Source organism: Trichomonas vaginalis, chromosome III (genome assembly GCF_026262505.1).
Source record: "Trichomonas vaginalis G3 chromosome III, whole genome shotgun sequence".
Lineage (NCBI taxonomy): Eukaryota > Parabasalia > Trichomonadida > Trichomonadidae > Trichomonas > Trichomonas vaginalis.
Window position 1 is genome coordinate 13322090 of NC_067205.1, and position 17969 is coordinate 13340058.

Consider the following 17969-nt stretch of genomic DNA (forward strand, 5'->3'; position numbering starts at 1 on the left):
TGATAATGAATTTGATTTCATATAAAATCAGACATTTCATCATATATAGTTATGAGGAATACACATATATCTTTGAGTAGTAGTCTTTTTTTTTCTTATACATTCGAATGTATACCATATCACAAATTATTCAAACTTTTAGAACTTTTTCAGTCATCAAAATATTCTAAATTTATTTCCTCATACAAGTGTTTGTAAGAATCTAATACACTCACTCTTCAGAGCCAATATGAAGAGATATGATGTTGAATTCATAGTATTAAAAAGAACGAAATAAATACATAGTTCATTTAAACACTCCGTTTACATATAATATAGAAAATTACTTCATATTGTTCATTAATTTTTCAATATCTTCTTCCCAGTTTCTGTTAGCATCAAACTTCTGCAAGAACAAGAAAGATTTCTTAACAGCAAGTTCCCATAACTGAACATCCTTCATTCCTCTTAAATGAAGGCAGCAAATTACGAAAATTGTCAAGAAAACTTCATTTGGAACATCAATTGTTGGTGTTTCAGGGATATCAAATCCACAACAAATCTTAAGTTTGTTCTTATCACTCCAACTTCCGTCTGCATTTTGAATCTGAAGAAGTTTCAAGAGGAAGAAAGGTTTCTTTGATGAAATAGTTCTTTCCAATGCCTCTTTCCTTCTTTTATTCTCCTCGTTAAGCATTTTCTGGTAGTCAATCTTCTTAATTTCGTATTTTTCTTGAGGTTTCTCTTCATCTTTTTTAGGTGGAGGCGGTGGATGTATAATAACGCGATCGCTTGGTAGTTCAGGATGTTCATCAAAATGATCTAACTGAATAATTGCACTTGGATCAAGATTCCTTTGATTAATAGTCCGACCATTTACTGGATAAACATATGGCATTGTGTGAAAGGGAGGATATGGCATTGGACGAGGAAGTGGAACTGGGTTTGGTTGTGGTTCTCCCTTTTTCAGAGTTTTTTCTTCCCATTGTAAACCAACACTTGACATTTTAGTTTGAACAAGGGTGATATCGCCTTCCATTTCTTCATCTCTTTCGATAACTGCAACGCATGGCCTGTCAGGAGTCATAATTGCGTTTATGACATCTTCATCTTCGCTATTTCCGATATATTCCTGCAGAGCCCAGATTGTTCTCACAGCAGGATTATCAGTGTGAGAGATAACAGCGTTTACGAAGATTTCGTTTCCATAATAAAATTCAACTTTTTCGATTTTCGGGGATTGAACTTTATGTGAAAGCGAAAACGCCATGCCAGGAATCAAAGGAGATATTGGGATCTCGTTTCCATCGACAACTAACTTGCAATCACCGATTAATCCGCATCCAGTTATATTAATTACTGATAACAAGGCTCCAACAAGCGATTGCTCGTCGGGAACAGGAAGATAAATCGCATTATTACGCTTGGAGATCTCTTCAATGTTGCCTTGAGAGAAAGGATCGACCATAATAACAATGGAGTCCTCTGGAAGGGTTAGTTGTTCTTCGCATGGAGCACCTATTATTATAAGAACCTTTTCTTGTTGTAAATCTTTAACTTTTTCGGTAGATTTGTTGATAATTTCTTGTAAAGTGGTATGAGCTTCTTCTTTAGGAATCGGATTCCTTGAGAAGTTAAGTGCCTTTGTTCTCATCTCATTGGTATCTAAAACTGCTGGAGTTTCGAACATTGAATTATTATATTTTCCGTAATTGTAAACATTTACAGGGCAATCTGTTGGTAATGAGATCATAAAGAACTCTAAAGCCCTAAGTAATATGGAAAATTCGTTTGGAGTTACATTTGCTGAGTGTTCGACCAATAAACTGAAAACTGAGCTGTGCTGACGAATTCCGTTAGGAGAAGTAGCACTAAAGCGTATATAAGAGTTGTTATTAATTGTTGAAACAAGACATCTGGCGACTAATGGTTCTTGATACTTGATAACAACGTGGAAAGGATGGAAAAGCTTTAAATCACTGGATGTTACCAATCCATTTGGTAAATCGATCTTAGTTTCTGTGAAAGGTGTTGTAATCTGCTCAATCTTCTGTGAATCTTTGATATGAAGATTTAATTCAATTGGAGGAGGATTCAAACCAAGGCATAATATATCCTTGCTGTCAGAAATTGCTGTTGGTAAAATAAGTAAGAAACCGTCTGAAAGTGCTGTCATTCCAATATCGTAGTATAAAGAGAGAATACAATTCTCTGTTGGTCCAAGAGGTCCGATATCGATTCTAAGCTCATTAGTGGATGTAGATTGAACAATTGCTGCAAATTCTGAACTTGCAATAGCGTCATCATACTCTAATTTTGCATCTTCTTTGTCAGAAATCCTAGATGTGACTTTCTTTCCGGCGTATTCGATATCAAAATGTGTAGCGGCTACACCAATGGGGAGTGGGGATGAGAAACTGATTTCAATTGGATCATCCCTTTTATTTTCGAAGAAAACTTTGAAACAAGTTGCGCAAATGCCATCAAATACATCACCATCAATACTTATCTTTTTTATTGGTTGTGATTTGCCTGATATTATAGAAGGTGTTTTGCTCATCTTTTTATAAAAAAATGAAATGAATTTGTAAATTTTTATTTTTCTCTTCATAAAAAAATTTTTTTTTCATGATCAAAAATATTGATTATTTAAGGTTAATTTTCTGAAGGAATCTGTCTTCCTATCAAAGTATGAATAATTAAACATAGAAATTACTTAATACAATGAGTTCTTGCGAAGAGTTGGACCTTCTGACTTTACGTGGCATCAAAAATATTCTCATTTGAACGATTGAGTTAATTCATTAACAAAATATATCTGCTTAGAAGATTACTTATGCTTCTAATAGATGTGATCATTAAAAATTAGATATATCAAATCCTAATATTTAAAACAAAAAAGATTATTCTAAAAATAAGCTGCTGAATACTCAAGTTCTTTGACTTCATTAGCAATTCGTTCATGCTTGCGAGAAGCCTTTCTATGAGTCTCTTCTAGCTGATGATTTTCCTCGATTGCCTTTTCTAATAAGGCCTTAAGTTGCTTTTGTTGGTTTAATAAAGCACCACGCTTTTCTGTTAAACGAGACTCTTCATCTCTGTATGATATGGCCTTTTCATCAAGATCTGCTATGGCAAGATTTAATTTATTAATTTTTTCTTGATATTTGATTTTGGTATCAGACGTTGCTTGCTTTAGTTCATAAGTTTTAGCTTTATTGGCGTTTATTGTTGCCTTTAAATTTTGCATATTATCGTTATATTGAGTTCTGAGAGTTTCTTCTTCATTTTTGTATTGTTTTTCCTGTTGTTGCTTTAAAAATTCATATTCCTGATCTTTTTGCTTTTTCTTAAGAGTTATTCGATCGATTTCGTCACAAATTTCTCTGTATTCAGTCTTTAAATCAAGATTCGTATCTTCTTTATCATGTTCTAAATGCCTAATATTCAATTTAAGCTGTTTGATTTCTGAATCAAGATTTTGCATTTTTTCTACAAAATGACGATGCAATGAATCATCCTCATAATCAAAATCAGGTTCTTCATCAAACTCATAATGACTTTCTAGATCACTGACTCGAAGATCACTTGAGCTGTAAGAACTTTCATCCATCTTTTATATTTCTAAGCACCCAATTTACTTTCGAACCTGTTGAATTTATATTATCCCACAGTATTATAGTATAATCACTAAATTATAATTGACGTTTAGCAATATTCAAAGATATTAGGTCCAATTAATACATTTTTCGCTATTTTACCGAATTACATGAGATATACGGTTAAAAAATACTTTGAAAACATATATTAATGATGGATTGCATGACGATAGAAATGAGACTTTTTTTTCTTTTCTTATTTATGATTTTTACAGAAAATCAAAGAGATTGGTGTATCAAATTAATGAATTATCTATACAAATGGAATTTGACTGCTCCATTTAGGGCAGGTCTTGATCCATCTCAAGAATTATACAAAGAATACAAAGAAAAATCTCTCGAACCAATAGACTTAAATACAGTTAAAGTTGCTCTTTGGGCAGGTAATTACGAAAACATTGATAAATTCCTTGGTGATCTTAAAGCAGTTTTTGAAAATGCGAAAACTTTCCATGGCAGTGGAACAGTCATTTATATGATGGCAGAAGAGATATTAATCTATATTAAAAACCAAGAGCAATATAAAAACATGTCAGAAGACGAAAAATGGCTTTTAGAGCTCATGCAAATTCAAAACCGTCTCGAGGACCATATAAAGAATAAACCAGAAGAATTCTGCCAGTCCTTTATACCAGTTCGCTAAGTATACAGCGTTTATCCAAAAATTGTTTCGATATTTTTTGGTTTCAAATATTTTCACTGTTTTTAATATCGATCCCCTAATCCATTTTATACTTTAAATTCATATGATTATGAATTTGTTTTTGTAATAAAATTATTTTTTCTGAAAATAAGTCATTCTCAATAATTTTATTTGCTACCAGTATAGCCTACAAATTTGTAATACATTTCTTACAAAAATGTTCAGCCATGAAAAGGATTTTGTGGTGAATATAAAAATAATAATGATTTTTATAAGATTATAATATTGGTATAGTTAATTTTTATTTTTAGATTTTGTTCAATCTATTACATCATCAACTAAATTTGAAAGGGAGGCTTTCTCTTTCTTTTGAGTACGCTCTTGAAGAAGTTTAATTGTATCATGACATTCGCATTCCTCAGCCAAATCAAGCGCAGTCATTCCTTCTGAATCCTTTGCTGTAGTATCTGCCCCGCGATCCAAGAGAATTTTTGTAATTTCTGGGTAATCTTCCATTGCACTGACATGAAGAGGAGTTACGTCTAAGTCATCTCTTGCATTTACACGTGCACCATGAGATAAGAGTAGTAACAAGACTTCTTTACTTTTGTGTAATACGGCAACACTAATAACAGGCTGGCATTCTGCATCTTTTACATTAACATTTGCGCCACGTGCAACTAAAATCTTTGCTACTTCGATAGCATTAAATCTTGCAGCATGATGAAGTGGGGTATCTCCATAATCAGCTTTTGCACCTACGCTTGGCCATGCTTAACAAGAATTTCGGCTGCTTCTTTAGAGTCATAATATGCAGCCATGTGAAGTGGCGTATAATAATCAACATCTTTTGAATCAGGTTTAAATCTTATTTTTTCGATCAAGAATTTACATAATTCAGCATTATTACCGGAAGCTGCAAAGTGAAGAAGATTACGACGTTTGGAAGTTATTCTAAGGTAGTCAATATTTTCTTTGGTGATGATATCAAAAGCTTGAGGCCATTCAGCAAACCATGGAATTATAGAGTTTTTGTTCTTTTCGAACATCATAAAAACTGCTTTCAAGTTACGCGCTTTGTTTACATCATCAAAGTCACCATCAAATCTTAATGGATCATATAAATTTTTATCCAAAATAAATTTAAGGAGAGTATTATTATGAGAGCCAACAATATGATCCATGGAAACTTGGTCGAATTTACGAGTCTTCTGTAAACATTTATTGATGATATTAGTATTATTACTAATGACAGCATACTTGAGACATTTTTCAGTTATTGGTTCCTTTAAACTTTCATTTATGAAACTAAAAATATTCAGAGATCCAAAATAACAGGATGTTTCTATTGGACTGAGCTGACCCATGTATAGAAAATATGGACGAAAGTTTTTCAAAGTATTTGCGGCTACATATTCTTTGAATTTATCGATTTGATCATTCATAATAATATATAAAATATCTCCTTCTTTTGGATATGAAGGATCGTCTTCAATTTAATAAACATTATCAGCATTAAGTTTAACATCTACATGAATAGAGTGAAGGGACTCAATTATATTTTGAATTGCTGATGGACTAAATGAATATTCAGATAATAATTTGTTGAATATCCGTGTATAAAGCAAAATGCACCTATATTTGAATCTTATTGCCTCCAGTAAACTATTAACTAGTTCAGTTGTATTAACATTATACTTTGAAATTAAAATTGTTTTTATCTCGTTATAAATGTCTTCCCATGAGTCATTTAGCTTTAAGCGAAACAGCTTATCATACGTTTCAATGTATTGAGCGTATTGTATCATATACGGATTACTCATAGAGAAGATGTGTTTGTTTTTATAAAAATTATTTTTTTTTCCGTATATGAAGCCACAAAAAATAAAGATTCAAAAAAATCATTTAAACATTCGCGAATGCATTGTCGATACTTAACACGCATATTTGATCATTGATATCAGGTTAATTTTAAATGATGATTTCAAATTTCATTAATATTACGAAAATTGTATTAACACATAAATTATGTGGGATGATATAAAAGCATTTATCTCATTTACATTGAATCTTATCTGAATATTGCAAAAAATAGTCGAGATGCTAGTATTTGAAATAAATATCTTTAAACAAACAAATACTTTTATGGAAAGAAATAACAAATTTATCTGATATATCTTTTTGGCTTTGGATTTTTCAAAAATGGATCAATCATCCTATGCTTGATAGCAACTATTCTTAACCTCAAGCTAGAAAAGATAATCAAGACGCAAAGGAGAAGGTAAAACTTCTTCAAATAAGAAATTAAAAATTGCATCTCAATTCCAACCAAATGGAATTCTATAATAGCCATTAGAATTGAAACACTTAAAATAGGTGAAAAAACATTTGGAATTATAAAGGATAATAGAAAAGCAACCAAATTAACTTTGAAATATAACTTTGCACTCATTATATGGTAATGATATTGTCTTTCTAGTTGAAGGATATATGTAACATTACCCCAAGAGTTCTTAAGTGTGTCAAGAACAGTATGAGAGAGTGCTGTACTTTCGAAAACAGTTTTTTCGATTTGCTTTAGGGCTTCTGCGGATTTGAGCGTTTGATTTGTCATTTTAGATGAAAATATGGAAAGGAATTCTGATGAAAAGTTAATGGCATTCAACGTATTATTGAGAATTTGCTCAATCTGATTATATTGTGATAAATGCAAAGATTCATAACATAATTTGTCAATCTGTAGGTAAAATTTGGTGAACGTATCAAAATCAGCATCAGAGAGTTGACTGAGGAACTGGTCGTCGTTATTTCTATATGGTTTTCCTGGTTTTCGGTTATCTTTAGCAAGTTTACAGAGCATCATTTGGATGGCTAAATTCTTCCTTGATGTATGATCTAAACGATGGCAATATGAAATTAAACTCGTATTTAAATTATATGGGCATTTATCTGGCGATGTATTAATGATTTCCAGAATTGCTTCTATCCTTTTTGGATCTGATTCAGAATTTTCTGTATTTTGCTCTTCGCAGAAGACTCTGGAAACTAAAAGAGGGAGAAAAATCATTTTTTTAAACGGCTACTTTCACAATCCTCCCTTTTATTTAAATTAATGACTATTAAGATCTATACCTTTTATAGCAACCCAGACAAAGAGTGTAATGAATGTAATAAGACATCTCAAAATAGTTAATTTAGTAAATCTCCCTTATATTATCTACCATTTTGTCATAATTCTAAATCATATTGAACTGACTTCTATAACTTTGATATTTAATTGTATGTGTTATTTACTTTTTTGACTATTTCCAAAAATGTCATAACAAATGGTAAAGTAATAGAGTGATACAACTTAACAATTTTCATAATTACACATGCACATTATTATATTTCAAGGATATACTTTTAAAATAGTTAAATTAAAAATTCATGAAATTATTTACTATAAATACAAACAAGTTTGTGTCGAACAACACACACGTAGTAAAACTTTGCTAATCTACATCAAGTCCGCAAAGCTTTGAGATGAAATTTGAAATTCCTAATGAAAAAATAAAAATTGGATCAATATCGCATTTTGTATCGATTTCAACGACATTTTCATCAACTTTTCTAAGATAAAAGCACATTCTTTTGATGGATTGCTCGTGAAGAATATTATTTTTAATAGAATTTATATATTTTCGTCCTTCAAAGTCAAATTTAGGGAATTCATCAGATAAATGTTCAGGAATCGTTGATGAAAATCGATAGCAATTCTTACTTCCGTCGTCTGAAAACACGTAGAAAACAATTCTTCGAAAACGAGCTCTGACTTCAGATGCTATTGTATATTTTAGCCCTCCTATTTCAGTACCAGTCATTGTTTTCTCACGAATCGAGAATTGATCGAGATGTTGATCAATAACTAAACAAATAATGGGATCAACATCTTTGAAATGGCATTTTTGTTGATTTGTGATTGGTACATAGTTATGTTTTGGAATATATTTACTAGAAAAAAGTTGTTTCTCTCCTAGAAACATTGTAAATGTGGTAGAACTACCATAAAAGTGGCGGACTATCTTTCTGATAACTTTATAAGTTGTTAACTTTCCTGTATAAGAAAATTTATAATTGATGATATAATTTGAGGAGGTTTTATCTGATTTACTAGAATTTTCAATACTTTCTTCTGATACAACTGCTTCTTCTTTAACTGTTTCAGAATTTTGTTGTACTTGAACAATCGATGGTTGATTAATTTGTTCTCGAATTATGTTCTGAGATTTACGTTGTGTTGTAACGGCTATTTCTTCACCATCGTTTGATTTGTCAACAATATTATCATTATTTTCGTCTTCAAAAACGACAGCCTGACGAGTATTTGGTTTAGAACGAGTTTTTCTTTTAACTTTTGGGTTTGATCTATTCTCTTTCTGTTTTTTCTCTATTATAACTGGTAAATCATCGCTTTCTTCATCGCTTGAGCGCGGATCAAAGGTTATAGTTTTAATCATTTTGAAAATTTTGTAAAAAGAAAATGATTTTTACTTGAGTAAGTATGCAATATCATAATATCTAACTTTGAAAATTTTACAAATCGCCGATATATTTTACGGGCGCAGTCTCAATTATCGAAAAATTTGGTGCTAACGCAATTGTGATATAAGAAACAAATCCATATGCCCAGAGTCATGACACACTTTAAAATTTCATGCATGAATTTAAGTTATCTCATAAAAAGGTTAATCTCATATTTCATTTTCTAGAAACCAACCTGAAAAATAGATTTTTATACTCTAAACTTATAGTATGCCTTACAAACCTTGTATTGCTTGCATTCAAGCCACTGAATAAGACTATTTATACTCTGCTGGAATAGAAATTTAGATAGTTGTCACTTTTATTCCAAAATCCTATGATGTTATTTTTTGCTTCTTTATCATTCTCAGTCACCAGTTCAGATCTTTCTCCTCCATATAAGCAAGACAATGAAGGAAAGATCAATTACTGGGAATTACGAGGTGGAGCTTTATTAGAAGATTCCAGCATCTTGCTTTCACCACCAATTCAATATACACGAGGTGGTGTATGGTCAGTGGTAGAAATCCCCAAGGATGATTTCTCAATCACTTACGATTTCAAGATTTCAGAAGGAACACAAGGCGGCGGCCTTGGCTTTTGGTTTATTTCGGACTACGCAGCTTATGGTGAACTGTTTGGTGGTCCAGATACATTTAATGGATGCGCTCTTCTCGCAGGAATTAAAAAATTAGAATCATCTGATCGATTAGAATTACGCCTTTCATATGCTGAAAATGATGGCACAAAGAAAGTATCAGCAGGAGACTTAGCTGCTGCCGATTATGTTTTACAATTCGATAACAGAAACCATATTATTCTGAAAATTGAATTCTTCCAAAACGAACTAGTCATTTCCGGAACATCTGACGGCAAAATAGAGAATATCGTCGAATTCTTCAGAGTACAACGCAGAATTGACATTACAGAAAATTATTTCGGTGTTACATCACAATCAGACATTTATACAAGCAGATTCGACCTATACTCAGTTTTATTCGATTTATACGAAAAATCAGACTCGCACAAGAGGAAAGCATCAGCTTCTGAGCCAAATCAACAAATGCATTACACGCCTTCAGAAATGGGCAGATACAGATCGCCAATATTCCGAATTACCAACGAAGAAGCTGCTAGAAAAGAAAATGGAATACAAAAAGACGGTTCAAAAGATATAATTTTTGATATGATCGAAGAATTAACAGCTGCATCCCAAGAAGTTGCTTCATTCAAGGATGTCAATAGTATTATACGTAATAAAGTATCTGTTTACGCTTCAAAATGGCAGAAAAGAACAGTTTCTATGTTAGAAAGGGTCCAGAAGTCGAGAAACGTTACAGGAGCAACTTTGGAATTCACAAACCAAATCATGAAATCATTTTCCGAAACACTTCGCCATTCAAGCTTAAAAACTATGAATAGAATTATTGATTTACAGCAACAATTGGCCGATGAAGCCGAAGGAGGTGTTGACCATTACGGAGAACTCGATGCCATCAAGGAATCAGCTACAGCAAGCATTACTAAAAACCTTACTTATATTTCGATCATAGAAATCGTTATTGTAGCGATTGCCTTTGTTCTGTTGCAGCTTCCATCATTCAGAAAGAAATTGACTAATTAATTTTATATTTCTATCAATACTAAACACATAAATTATACATTTTTTCTTATTAATTATTAATTCTGTTTTTGAATGCTAAAGTTGGTATTTTTCGTTTCATTTCAGACTTTATTCTGAACAACAAACTCTCTTGCTTGAGCAGCTAAATGATTACAATATAAATCAAGTAATGATAGCTGAATAGCTGAATTTGATTTAAATCACTTCCAAATTTAAAAATCATATCAGCTCCATCTTATTAATAAATCCCAGTTAATGTCTGTATTTTTTCCTTATTTCACGGAGATTGATTTGTTTTCATCTAGAGTAATTATACAGATTATATACATGAGTCCATATGGGTGCATATTGCTGTAGGAAATTTCCTATAAGTCTTTGTAGATGACCAGATAAAAGCACTTGAATTACCCCATAAATTGTGATGGTATGGATATATAAAACACTAAGTCTGTAAACTGCATTGAAAGATAGTATCACTTACACAACTCCATAAACTCGATATAAAGATTACAACAATCTCTCAATAAAAAGAAAAATCGATTCGGATCAAAACTAATGTTAACACAGTTTGATGAAAGAACATTTGCAAATAGATATTGAGTAGGCTCTAATTGTTATTATTAGGTAATGAACTTTCTTTTTTTAACTTGAGCTTTCGGTAGAATTTTTAAACGGCAACATATTTGGACATAGCTGGGGAAAGTACAACACACAGTTTGAAATTTAATTAAAAACTGATCAGTACAGTATGAAACTTGAATACGACAGATCGGTATGACTCTATTTATAATATATTATTCTTCAACTACAATTTAGATTTCCTTATGCACCACTCTCGGTTCAAAGCTGGTCGACAAAGCAATTCCAGAAACTGATGAAAAATAATCTATAAGCACATGTATTTCATTATTAGTTTTACCTTATATTTTAAAGACAATTTATCGCAATCCAAACTAACAAAACAACATCGAGAACGCTAAATATTATATATGAGAAAGTAAATGCATATGAAATATGCATTGAGCCAAGCGATAATAACAAAAGTTTTAAAAATCACAGCTTTGAAAGCAAGATATGCCATTTATGCTAAGATACACCAGATCAAGTATCGCACAAGATCACCGTTTTTATGACAAATGGATCCTCCATTTATTTTCTACGATCATACTCGGAATAATAATTATTTTTAAACCGCCATTAATATTAAACAAGATGTGCTACAGAAATACTCTTTGATGTTATAGCATATTTTTCAGCGGAACATCGATTTAACGTACTTCAACAAATCTGACGCTAAATTTATCGATAGCAACTATTCGATTTTGTAAAGAAAACGAAATCTATTACCCTAGAAATCTGCGTATTTCGAATCAAAGCCGCATCGAAATTCCCACTTCCCATGATTGAGCACCTTTAACGTACATTTTTCCAAATATTGAAGAACATTACTATCCAAGTTTGACTAACCATGAAAATAAGTGCTTAAAATTTTCTAAGAAAATATTTGAGAACAATGGCGGGCTTTTTGAATTGTCACATTTTTAAGAATGGATGTTACAGCTCTGGCGCCCACAAGAGCGCGTCGTCAAACAGTCCACCTTACAACTAATGCCACATGGACTAAAGAAGAAGATGACCTTCTAACTCAAATCGCTTCATCATCAGAGAATATTGCTTGGAGCGTTGTTGCAAAACTATTCCCAAATAAGACTGCGCCTCAATTAGCAGGTAGATGGGAGAAAGTACTTGATCCTCATTTGATAAAAGGATCATGGACTCGAGAAGAAGATGAAATTATTATTGATTTTGTAGCAAAGAATGGAGATAAAGATTGGGCAAAACTTGCACTTCTTCTCAAAGGTAGAACTGGTAAACAATGCCGTGAGAGATTCAAAAACCACCTCGATCCTAACGTAGCAAAGAATTCTTGGACTGAAGAAGAAGATAACAAACTCATTGAACTTCACGCCAAATTCGGCAACTCATGGACAAAGATTTCGCACTACTTCGAAGGAAGAACAGATAACTGCATCAAGAATAGATGGAACAGTACTCTTAAGAAACGCCTTGAAAGAATAGAAAAAGGTGAACCTCTAGTCATGAAACGCGGTCGTAAACCTAAGAATGTCAAAGTTAATATGCCTAAACCAGATTTATCCTCGACATCGTCAACAGGAAACTCTGTTTGCTCATCACCTTTACGTCCATTTGATGGAAAGCGTATCATTATTGATTTAGTTCCAATTACAGATAATATTTCTATTATTCAAGCACGTTGCGATAGTAATAAATCGCCAAAACCATTAAATAGTCTTGAAGAGAATAGGAAAGGTCTTTTAGCGCTTATTGGAGCTACTACTAATTAATTTCTATTTGTTTTATTCTTATTTTGTTTATCGATTAATAATTTTCACTTCTAAACTTTCTTTTATTATGTTTTTGACTTTAAATGTGATGTTATTTCTAATCATATACTCTCATTCTTCTAATAAGATATTAGATTTTCCTGGAAAAATATGAGTTTCACAAACATCATGCCACAGATGTTAAATTTTGGAGTTTTAATGCTATTTAAATATGCCAGAACTTCAATGGGTTATAAATTGAAACATTGTTTCAATATTGTTTTAATTATAGATGTGTGTAGCTGATTTTATGTTAAAACTCATATAGTTATGCTTATGGATTAGGTTATTTTAGAGATTTTATAGAGAATTTGAAATTTGATTTTTAGAAGTGTATCAACTCTAACCATCATATCTAAGCTAAACTTGTTTCAACGATTAATGTTCATCCATAGAGCATCTTAATAATGCAGTTGTACATATATATTACCTCATAATTTTCTGGATCTTTAGATCAAGTTTCCATTAATACTTCAATACCTACCTGCTTATATATTGGATAATGCATATAAATAAATAGAAAAGAATAAGTATTAACTTTGATCATTGATTTTTGATATTTAGTGAAAATAATATCCCTCTATTAAGGAATAACAATTCTACAAAGTCTGATTATAATAATATATTTTCTAAAGATAGCATCCTATGTAGATAAATATTGTTTAATATTTAGAATTTGGAATTATAAAAATTTGTTTATGCATAAAAACATTTCCAACAAGTTAAAAATACTATATTAGAAATGTTTGGCATTATTTTGTCAAAGACTTAATCAAATTACCAAGATAATTTATGGCAAATATACAATTTGTTCAGTAATTATTTTTTTGGAAAAATACAACTTACACAATCCATGTCGTGAAGGGTGTATGCCAAAATTATAGCATGGATGTTTTTTTATATTATGATGATAGGTATTGGGAATTGTGATGGATCTTATGTGGTGTAAAGTGAATATTATTGTAAATTATTTCTGAGTATGAACTAATAAAAGGAAAATACTATTCAGCCACTAAATTGAAATTCAAAAATTCAATTTCAAGAACTATTATTAAAGACTTGTAAACACTTTCTGATTCTAAAATCATTCTTAGCCAATAAAAAGTTCTTTCAAGAATGTTTCTGCATGAAAGTTCACATTCCCATTTGTAATAAGATTTTTGCACTTTTCTAATTTGCCGCGTCAAATGTCAGGCGGGAGGCTATCAACTAATTAAAGATTATATAATGGTATTATATAATGGATTAAAAATACGATAGAATGTCAGGCGAAAATGAGGGGAAAAGTGAGAAAAAGTGGCTTTTCAGTTTTTAATTTTTAGTTGATACACCTCTTGATTTTTGGATTTGTTTGTGTCTTATATGGATCAATAGATAATTATTTAGAGGAGCTTTAGCTATGCTTAAACATGGTTTCAAATCAAGTAGCCAATCTTCCATCAAACAAAAAATTCCATACAAATCGTGTTATTCCGGAATTGGTAGAGTAAAAATAATTCCCAATAGACAAACTATTTATAATTCACATCAAATTAGGAAATTAAAATCTGGCGTCATCATTTTGCCCTCAAAATTATAGTGAGGCGCTCCGACGATTATTGTAAACCAAATTTTAGAATGTTGAATATCCATTTAACTAATCATACGTTCAAGCCATTCGAGCATAAGATTGAGGAATATCTCCCATTCCAATACTTAGGAGAATGGAGAACGAAATTCGAAACAGAAACAAAGGAAATTCAAATTGTTGACATTTCTTACTCCGAAGCACTCAAAGCTCTTGTTATCTTTACACAAAAAGAGATTCGTATCGTAGAGCTTCACAATGACACAACAATTGTTCCAATTCCAGAAGGCAACGTTGTTTGTGCCGAATTGAACAATGGAGGCGACTTTGCATTCATTTCCACAGATGCACATCCATACCTTGTTGAGCTTGAAACCAAAGAATTTACTAAAATTGAAGGAATTGAAGGCATTATCCAACATATTGCTTTCCGTGACGACAACAAGTTCATTGCCGTTGCCACAGACAAGCAGCTCCTCTCTATTGACCAGAACAAGCAAATCCACGGCAAGCATTCTCAAGATAACATCACAGGAATCACATGGAACCCAGCAGGCACGTGGATTGCAGTTTCTTCAGGCAAGAACGTCAGATTCTTCGAAAAGAACTGCGAACATCGTACAGGAATCGAGTTTGATACAGAATTATCCACAATCCAGTGGGGAAAGGAGAAAGACATTGTTGCAGTCGGTGATAAAACAGGCTACATACACTTCCTCTATACAAAGAACCGCAAATGGTACAAGAAATTCATGATTAATACTTCATTTGTCGGATATCTTAACTGGAGCACTCCATACGTCCTTGAATACCGTAACCAACAAGGTATTGGCCATCTTACCATCAACAACGTTGTCGACAGCAACGAAAACGACATATTTGTTGTTGAATCTAACAATGTCTTCATTTCACATTGGTCCAAGGCCCTGATTCCTCCACCACTCGCCCACGAATCCAGGGAATTCGATTCCCAAGTCACTTGTTTGGGAATTTCCAATGAAAAAGTTGCTGTTTTCACTATGCACAAATTACAGTTCATTGATGACACAGAGACATATGATTTACCAATGGCTCCTGTCCAAACAGCAACTTTCCGTGGTGGAAAATTGCTATTTGCCGCTGATTCCCATTTATTCGAATTTGACAATGGAAAGATCACAGAACTTAACAATACTAATGGCTTCATCTCATTCCTCACACCGAACTACACAGTTTACAAGGGCGCGAAGCTTGTAAACGCATCTGACAACAAATTCACCATTTTAGCAGATTATATATACGCATTTACAGACAACGATGGTCAGAAGGTCATGCAAATGATGCTTGGCGACCTCATTGTCGATGGTGCAACAGAATCATCGAATGTCTACTCGTATCTTGCTACAGGCAAGCTTATCGCATACACACACGACATCAGCAAGTTCACTGTTAAGTACTACGATGAAAAGCATACACGCGGAATCGAGAATTACGCTCATGTTTTGTATTTCAACCGTAAACTGTATTCCATTGTTACTCAGATGCAGCGCGGTAACACGGAGACCAACGCCCCACACGTAATTGTCGAGCACGAGGTCAAATCCCTCATCAAAGAGCACAAATACAACGATACCTTGTTTATCTCTAAGAGATACCAAGTTCCGTTCACCCGTATCATCAGGTTAGGCGAAGTCAGTATCCCAGAGCTCCTCCAGCAAGTTCCAGATTCAAAGCTCAGACCATTTATCTCAGTCTTAACTTGCATTCCTCCAAAAAGTGACACCCCACCAAAAAGTGACGAAGAACACAAAGAACGCGAGAGAGAAATTATGGAATGTGCTGAAAACAAATCCTTTGTGTACAAGATCCTCAGCCACCTGTTTTCCATTGAATTCAACGACAAAACAGAATGGAAACCAGAATTCGCTGAATCGAAACTTGCAATTTCATTTTTCTCTGTTGCATCCATCTGTTTCGTTCTCCTAGACAAGAGTGTCAATGCCGTAGCCTTCGCTTGCCAAATGAAAGACCCGCAAACTTCAAAACAAGCATTGGATTTCCTTTTGACACTTTTCGACGCCGATAACTTATTTGACATTTCCATGAGAACATACGATACAAAGACCATTGCAACAGTTGGCCATTACACAATGAGAGAGCCAAGTTTGTTCATTCCAATGCTTGAGAAATTCAACAAAATGCCACGTGATCTTATGATCGCCAAGATCCACAACAAACTCGGTGATTACGGAACAGCTGTGAAGTACTACGCGAAACTCGATGACCAGAGATACGTCACAAAGGCAAGGGATATCTGTCTCAGAGAGAAATGCTTCGACGAAGGATTGGAATCCTTCAAGAGAGGTTCAGAAGAATGGTTAGAAATTCTCAAACAAAAACTCGAACAACTCGAGGCAGACAAGAAGTACAAAGAAGTTGCAATCCAAGCAATTTCTTCCAACAACGAAGATATCATCCTTAAATACATCAACGCTATTTGTTTGGCAGGAAATCACGAACTCGCTCGCAGAAGAATTTCCAAAGAAAACTACAATAAAATTTTCGAAGTCTTGAAGAAACAAAAGAAGACTGAAGAAGCGGCATTCTTCTGTTTGAACTATTTGGATGACCAACCAACAGCAGGAGGATTATTCTTGAGTGCACAGATGTACGACATGGCTGAGAAATGCGGAGTTCCTGTTGAGAAAATCGCAGATTCCGCTTACAAGTACTTGAGTAATCTCTACAAGAGAAATGCAAAACTCGCACAAGATTTGCATGAACAGTTTGAACAGACAAAGAAGAAAGAGGAAACACATCATCCTGACAGTTCAAAGCGTAGTGGAAAGAAGAAAGAAAGTAGAGGTCTTCCTGCAATCATCTCTAAGTTGGAGCCATTGTTACCAACACAGAAAGATGACGAAAGATTAACTCTCGCTCAAACTTATTTGACAATGGTCGACAGAAATGATGACGCAAAGGAACTCAAGCAGCTCTACAACGCAATGGCAAGAGCTGTCTATCCAATACCTTCTTTGCCTGAAGGTCAAAAACCTTTAGTTCCTGAATACCTCAAACCAACTTTTGGTTATAGTTGAAACCAAAAATTTATATATATATATATTAGAATTTTATTTTTATTATTTTCTTTTTTTGATAAAAAAAATTATTTTATTTAAAGGTGCACTTTAACCTACTATATATATTGTTGTAAACAGAAATTCATCAAAAGTGACACCTCAGAAAAGCTAAAATATTGAATTTTTGGAACTTTTGATAGAGCACGTTTTTAAATATTAATTAAAGTAAATGTATATTTTGTAAAGATTCTTTTTAATAAAAAAATAAAATTTTGAAGAAGAACACAAAATCTTCTGAAAAATAATATCACATAAACTCATATTATTTTCTAATATATAACTATTTTATATAAAAATCAAATTCAATGATCTTAAAAGCGAAGGATAAACCTCAAAATTTACGAATATAATGAGTGGGAATATAATGCTTATCTATCATAAAACCATATGAAATATCAATTTTTGCTTTA

The 17969-nt window shown here is 32.8% G+C and overlaps 9 protein-coding genes across 9 annotated transcripts, besides 1 other annotated feature; 4 read left to right on the forward strand and 5 right to left on the reverse strand.

The window, feature by feature from the left end:
* Window positions 1-274: 274 nt before the first annotated feature.
* Window positions 275-2539, reverse strand: TVAGG3_0694580 (von Willebrand factor A domain-containing protein 5A family; the record flags this gene model as incomplete). Its single annotated transcript, XM_001329305.2, has 1 exon — window positions 323-2539. The coding sequence occupies one exon, from the start codon at window positions 2537-2539 to the stop codon at window positions 323-325; it is 2217 nt and encodes a 738-aa protein (XP_001329340.1).
* A 348-nt stretch (window positions 2540-2887) lies between these two features.
* TVAGG3_0694590 (uncharacterized protein) lies at window positions 2888-3592 on the reverse strand (the record flags this gene model as incomplete). The annotated part of the gene is made up of 1 exon (XM_001329306.1): window positions 2888-3592. The coding sequence occupies one exon, from the start codon at window positions 3590-3592 to the stop codon at window positions 2888-2890; it is 705 nt and encodes a 234-aa protein (XP_001329341.1).
* Window positions 3593-3844: 252 nt separating this feature from the next.
* On the forward strand, window positions 3845-4396 carry TVAGG3_0694600 (bromodomain family; the record flags this gene model as incomplete). The annotated part of the gene is made up of 1 exon (XM_001329307.1): window positions 3883-4281. The coding sequence occupies one exon, from the start codon at window positions 3883-3885 to the stop codon at window positions 4279-4281; it is 399 nt and encodes a 132-aa protein (XP_001329342.1).
* A 239-nt stretch (window positions 4397-4635) lies between these two features.
* Window positions 4636-6061, reverse strand: TVAGG3_0694610 (spectrin binding; the record flags this gene model as incomplete). The annotated part of the gene is made up of 1 exon (XM_001329308.1): window positions 5040-5648. One exon carries the CDS (start codon window positions 5646-5648, stop codon window positions 5040-5042), a length of 609 nt encoding a protein of 202 aa, XP_001329343.1.
* A 328-nt stretch (window positions 6062-6389) lies between these two features.
* Window positions 6390-7354, reverse strand: TVAGG3_0694620 (uncharacterized protein; the record flags this gene model as incomplete). The annotated part of the gene is made up of 1 exon (XM_001329309.1): window positions 6446-7348. One exon carries the CDS (start codon window positions 7346-7348, stop codon window positions 6446-6448), a length of 903 nt encoding a protein of 300 aa, XP_001329344.1.
* Window positions 7355-7713: 359 nt separating this feature from the next.
* Window positions 7714-8780, reverse strand: TVAGG3_0694630 (uncharacterized protein; the record flags this gene model as incomplete). Its single annotated transcript, XM_001329310.1, has 1 exon — window positions 7776-8780. One exon carries the CDS (start codon window positions 8778-8780, stop codon window positions 7776-7778), a length of 1005 nt encoding a protein of 334 aa, XP_001329345.1.
* Window positions 8781-9171: 391 nt separating this feature from the next.
* TVAGG3_0694640 (carbohydrate binding) lies at window positions 9172-10498 on the forward strand (the record flags this gene model as incomplete). Its single annotated transcript, XM_001329311.1, has 1 exon — window positions 9185-10468. The coding sequence occupies one exon, from the start codon at window positions 9185-9187 to the stop codon at window positions 10466-10468; it is 1284 nt and encodes a 427-aa protein (XP_001329346.1).
* Window positions 10499-12015: 1517 nt separating this feature from the next.
* Window positions 12016-12918, forward strand: TVAGG3_0694650 (RNA polymerase II transcription regulator recruiting protein; the record flags this gene model as incomplete). The annotated part of the gene is made up of 1 exon (XM_001329312.1): window positions 12016-12834. The coding sequence occupies one exon, from the start codon at window positions 12016-12018 to the stop codon at window positions 12832-12834; it is 819 nt and encodes a 272-aa protein (XP_001329347.1).
* Window positions 12919-14490: 1572 nt separating this feature from the next.
* Window positions 14491-17517, forward strand: TVAGG3_0694660 (phosphorylase kinase regulator protein; the record flags this gene model as incomplete). Its single annotated transcript, XM_001329313.1, has 1 exon — window positions 14491-17517. The coding sequence occupies one exon, from the start codon at window positions 14491-14493 to the stop codon at window positions 17515-17517; it is 3027 nt and encodes a 1008-aa protein (XP_001329348.1).
* Window positions 17518-17625: 108 nt separating this feature from the next.
* Window positions 17626-17663: a mobile genetic element.
* Between the last annotated feature and the right edge of the window lie 306 nt (window positions 17664-17969).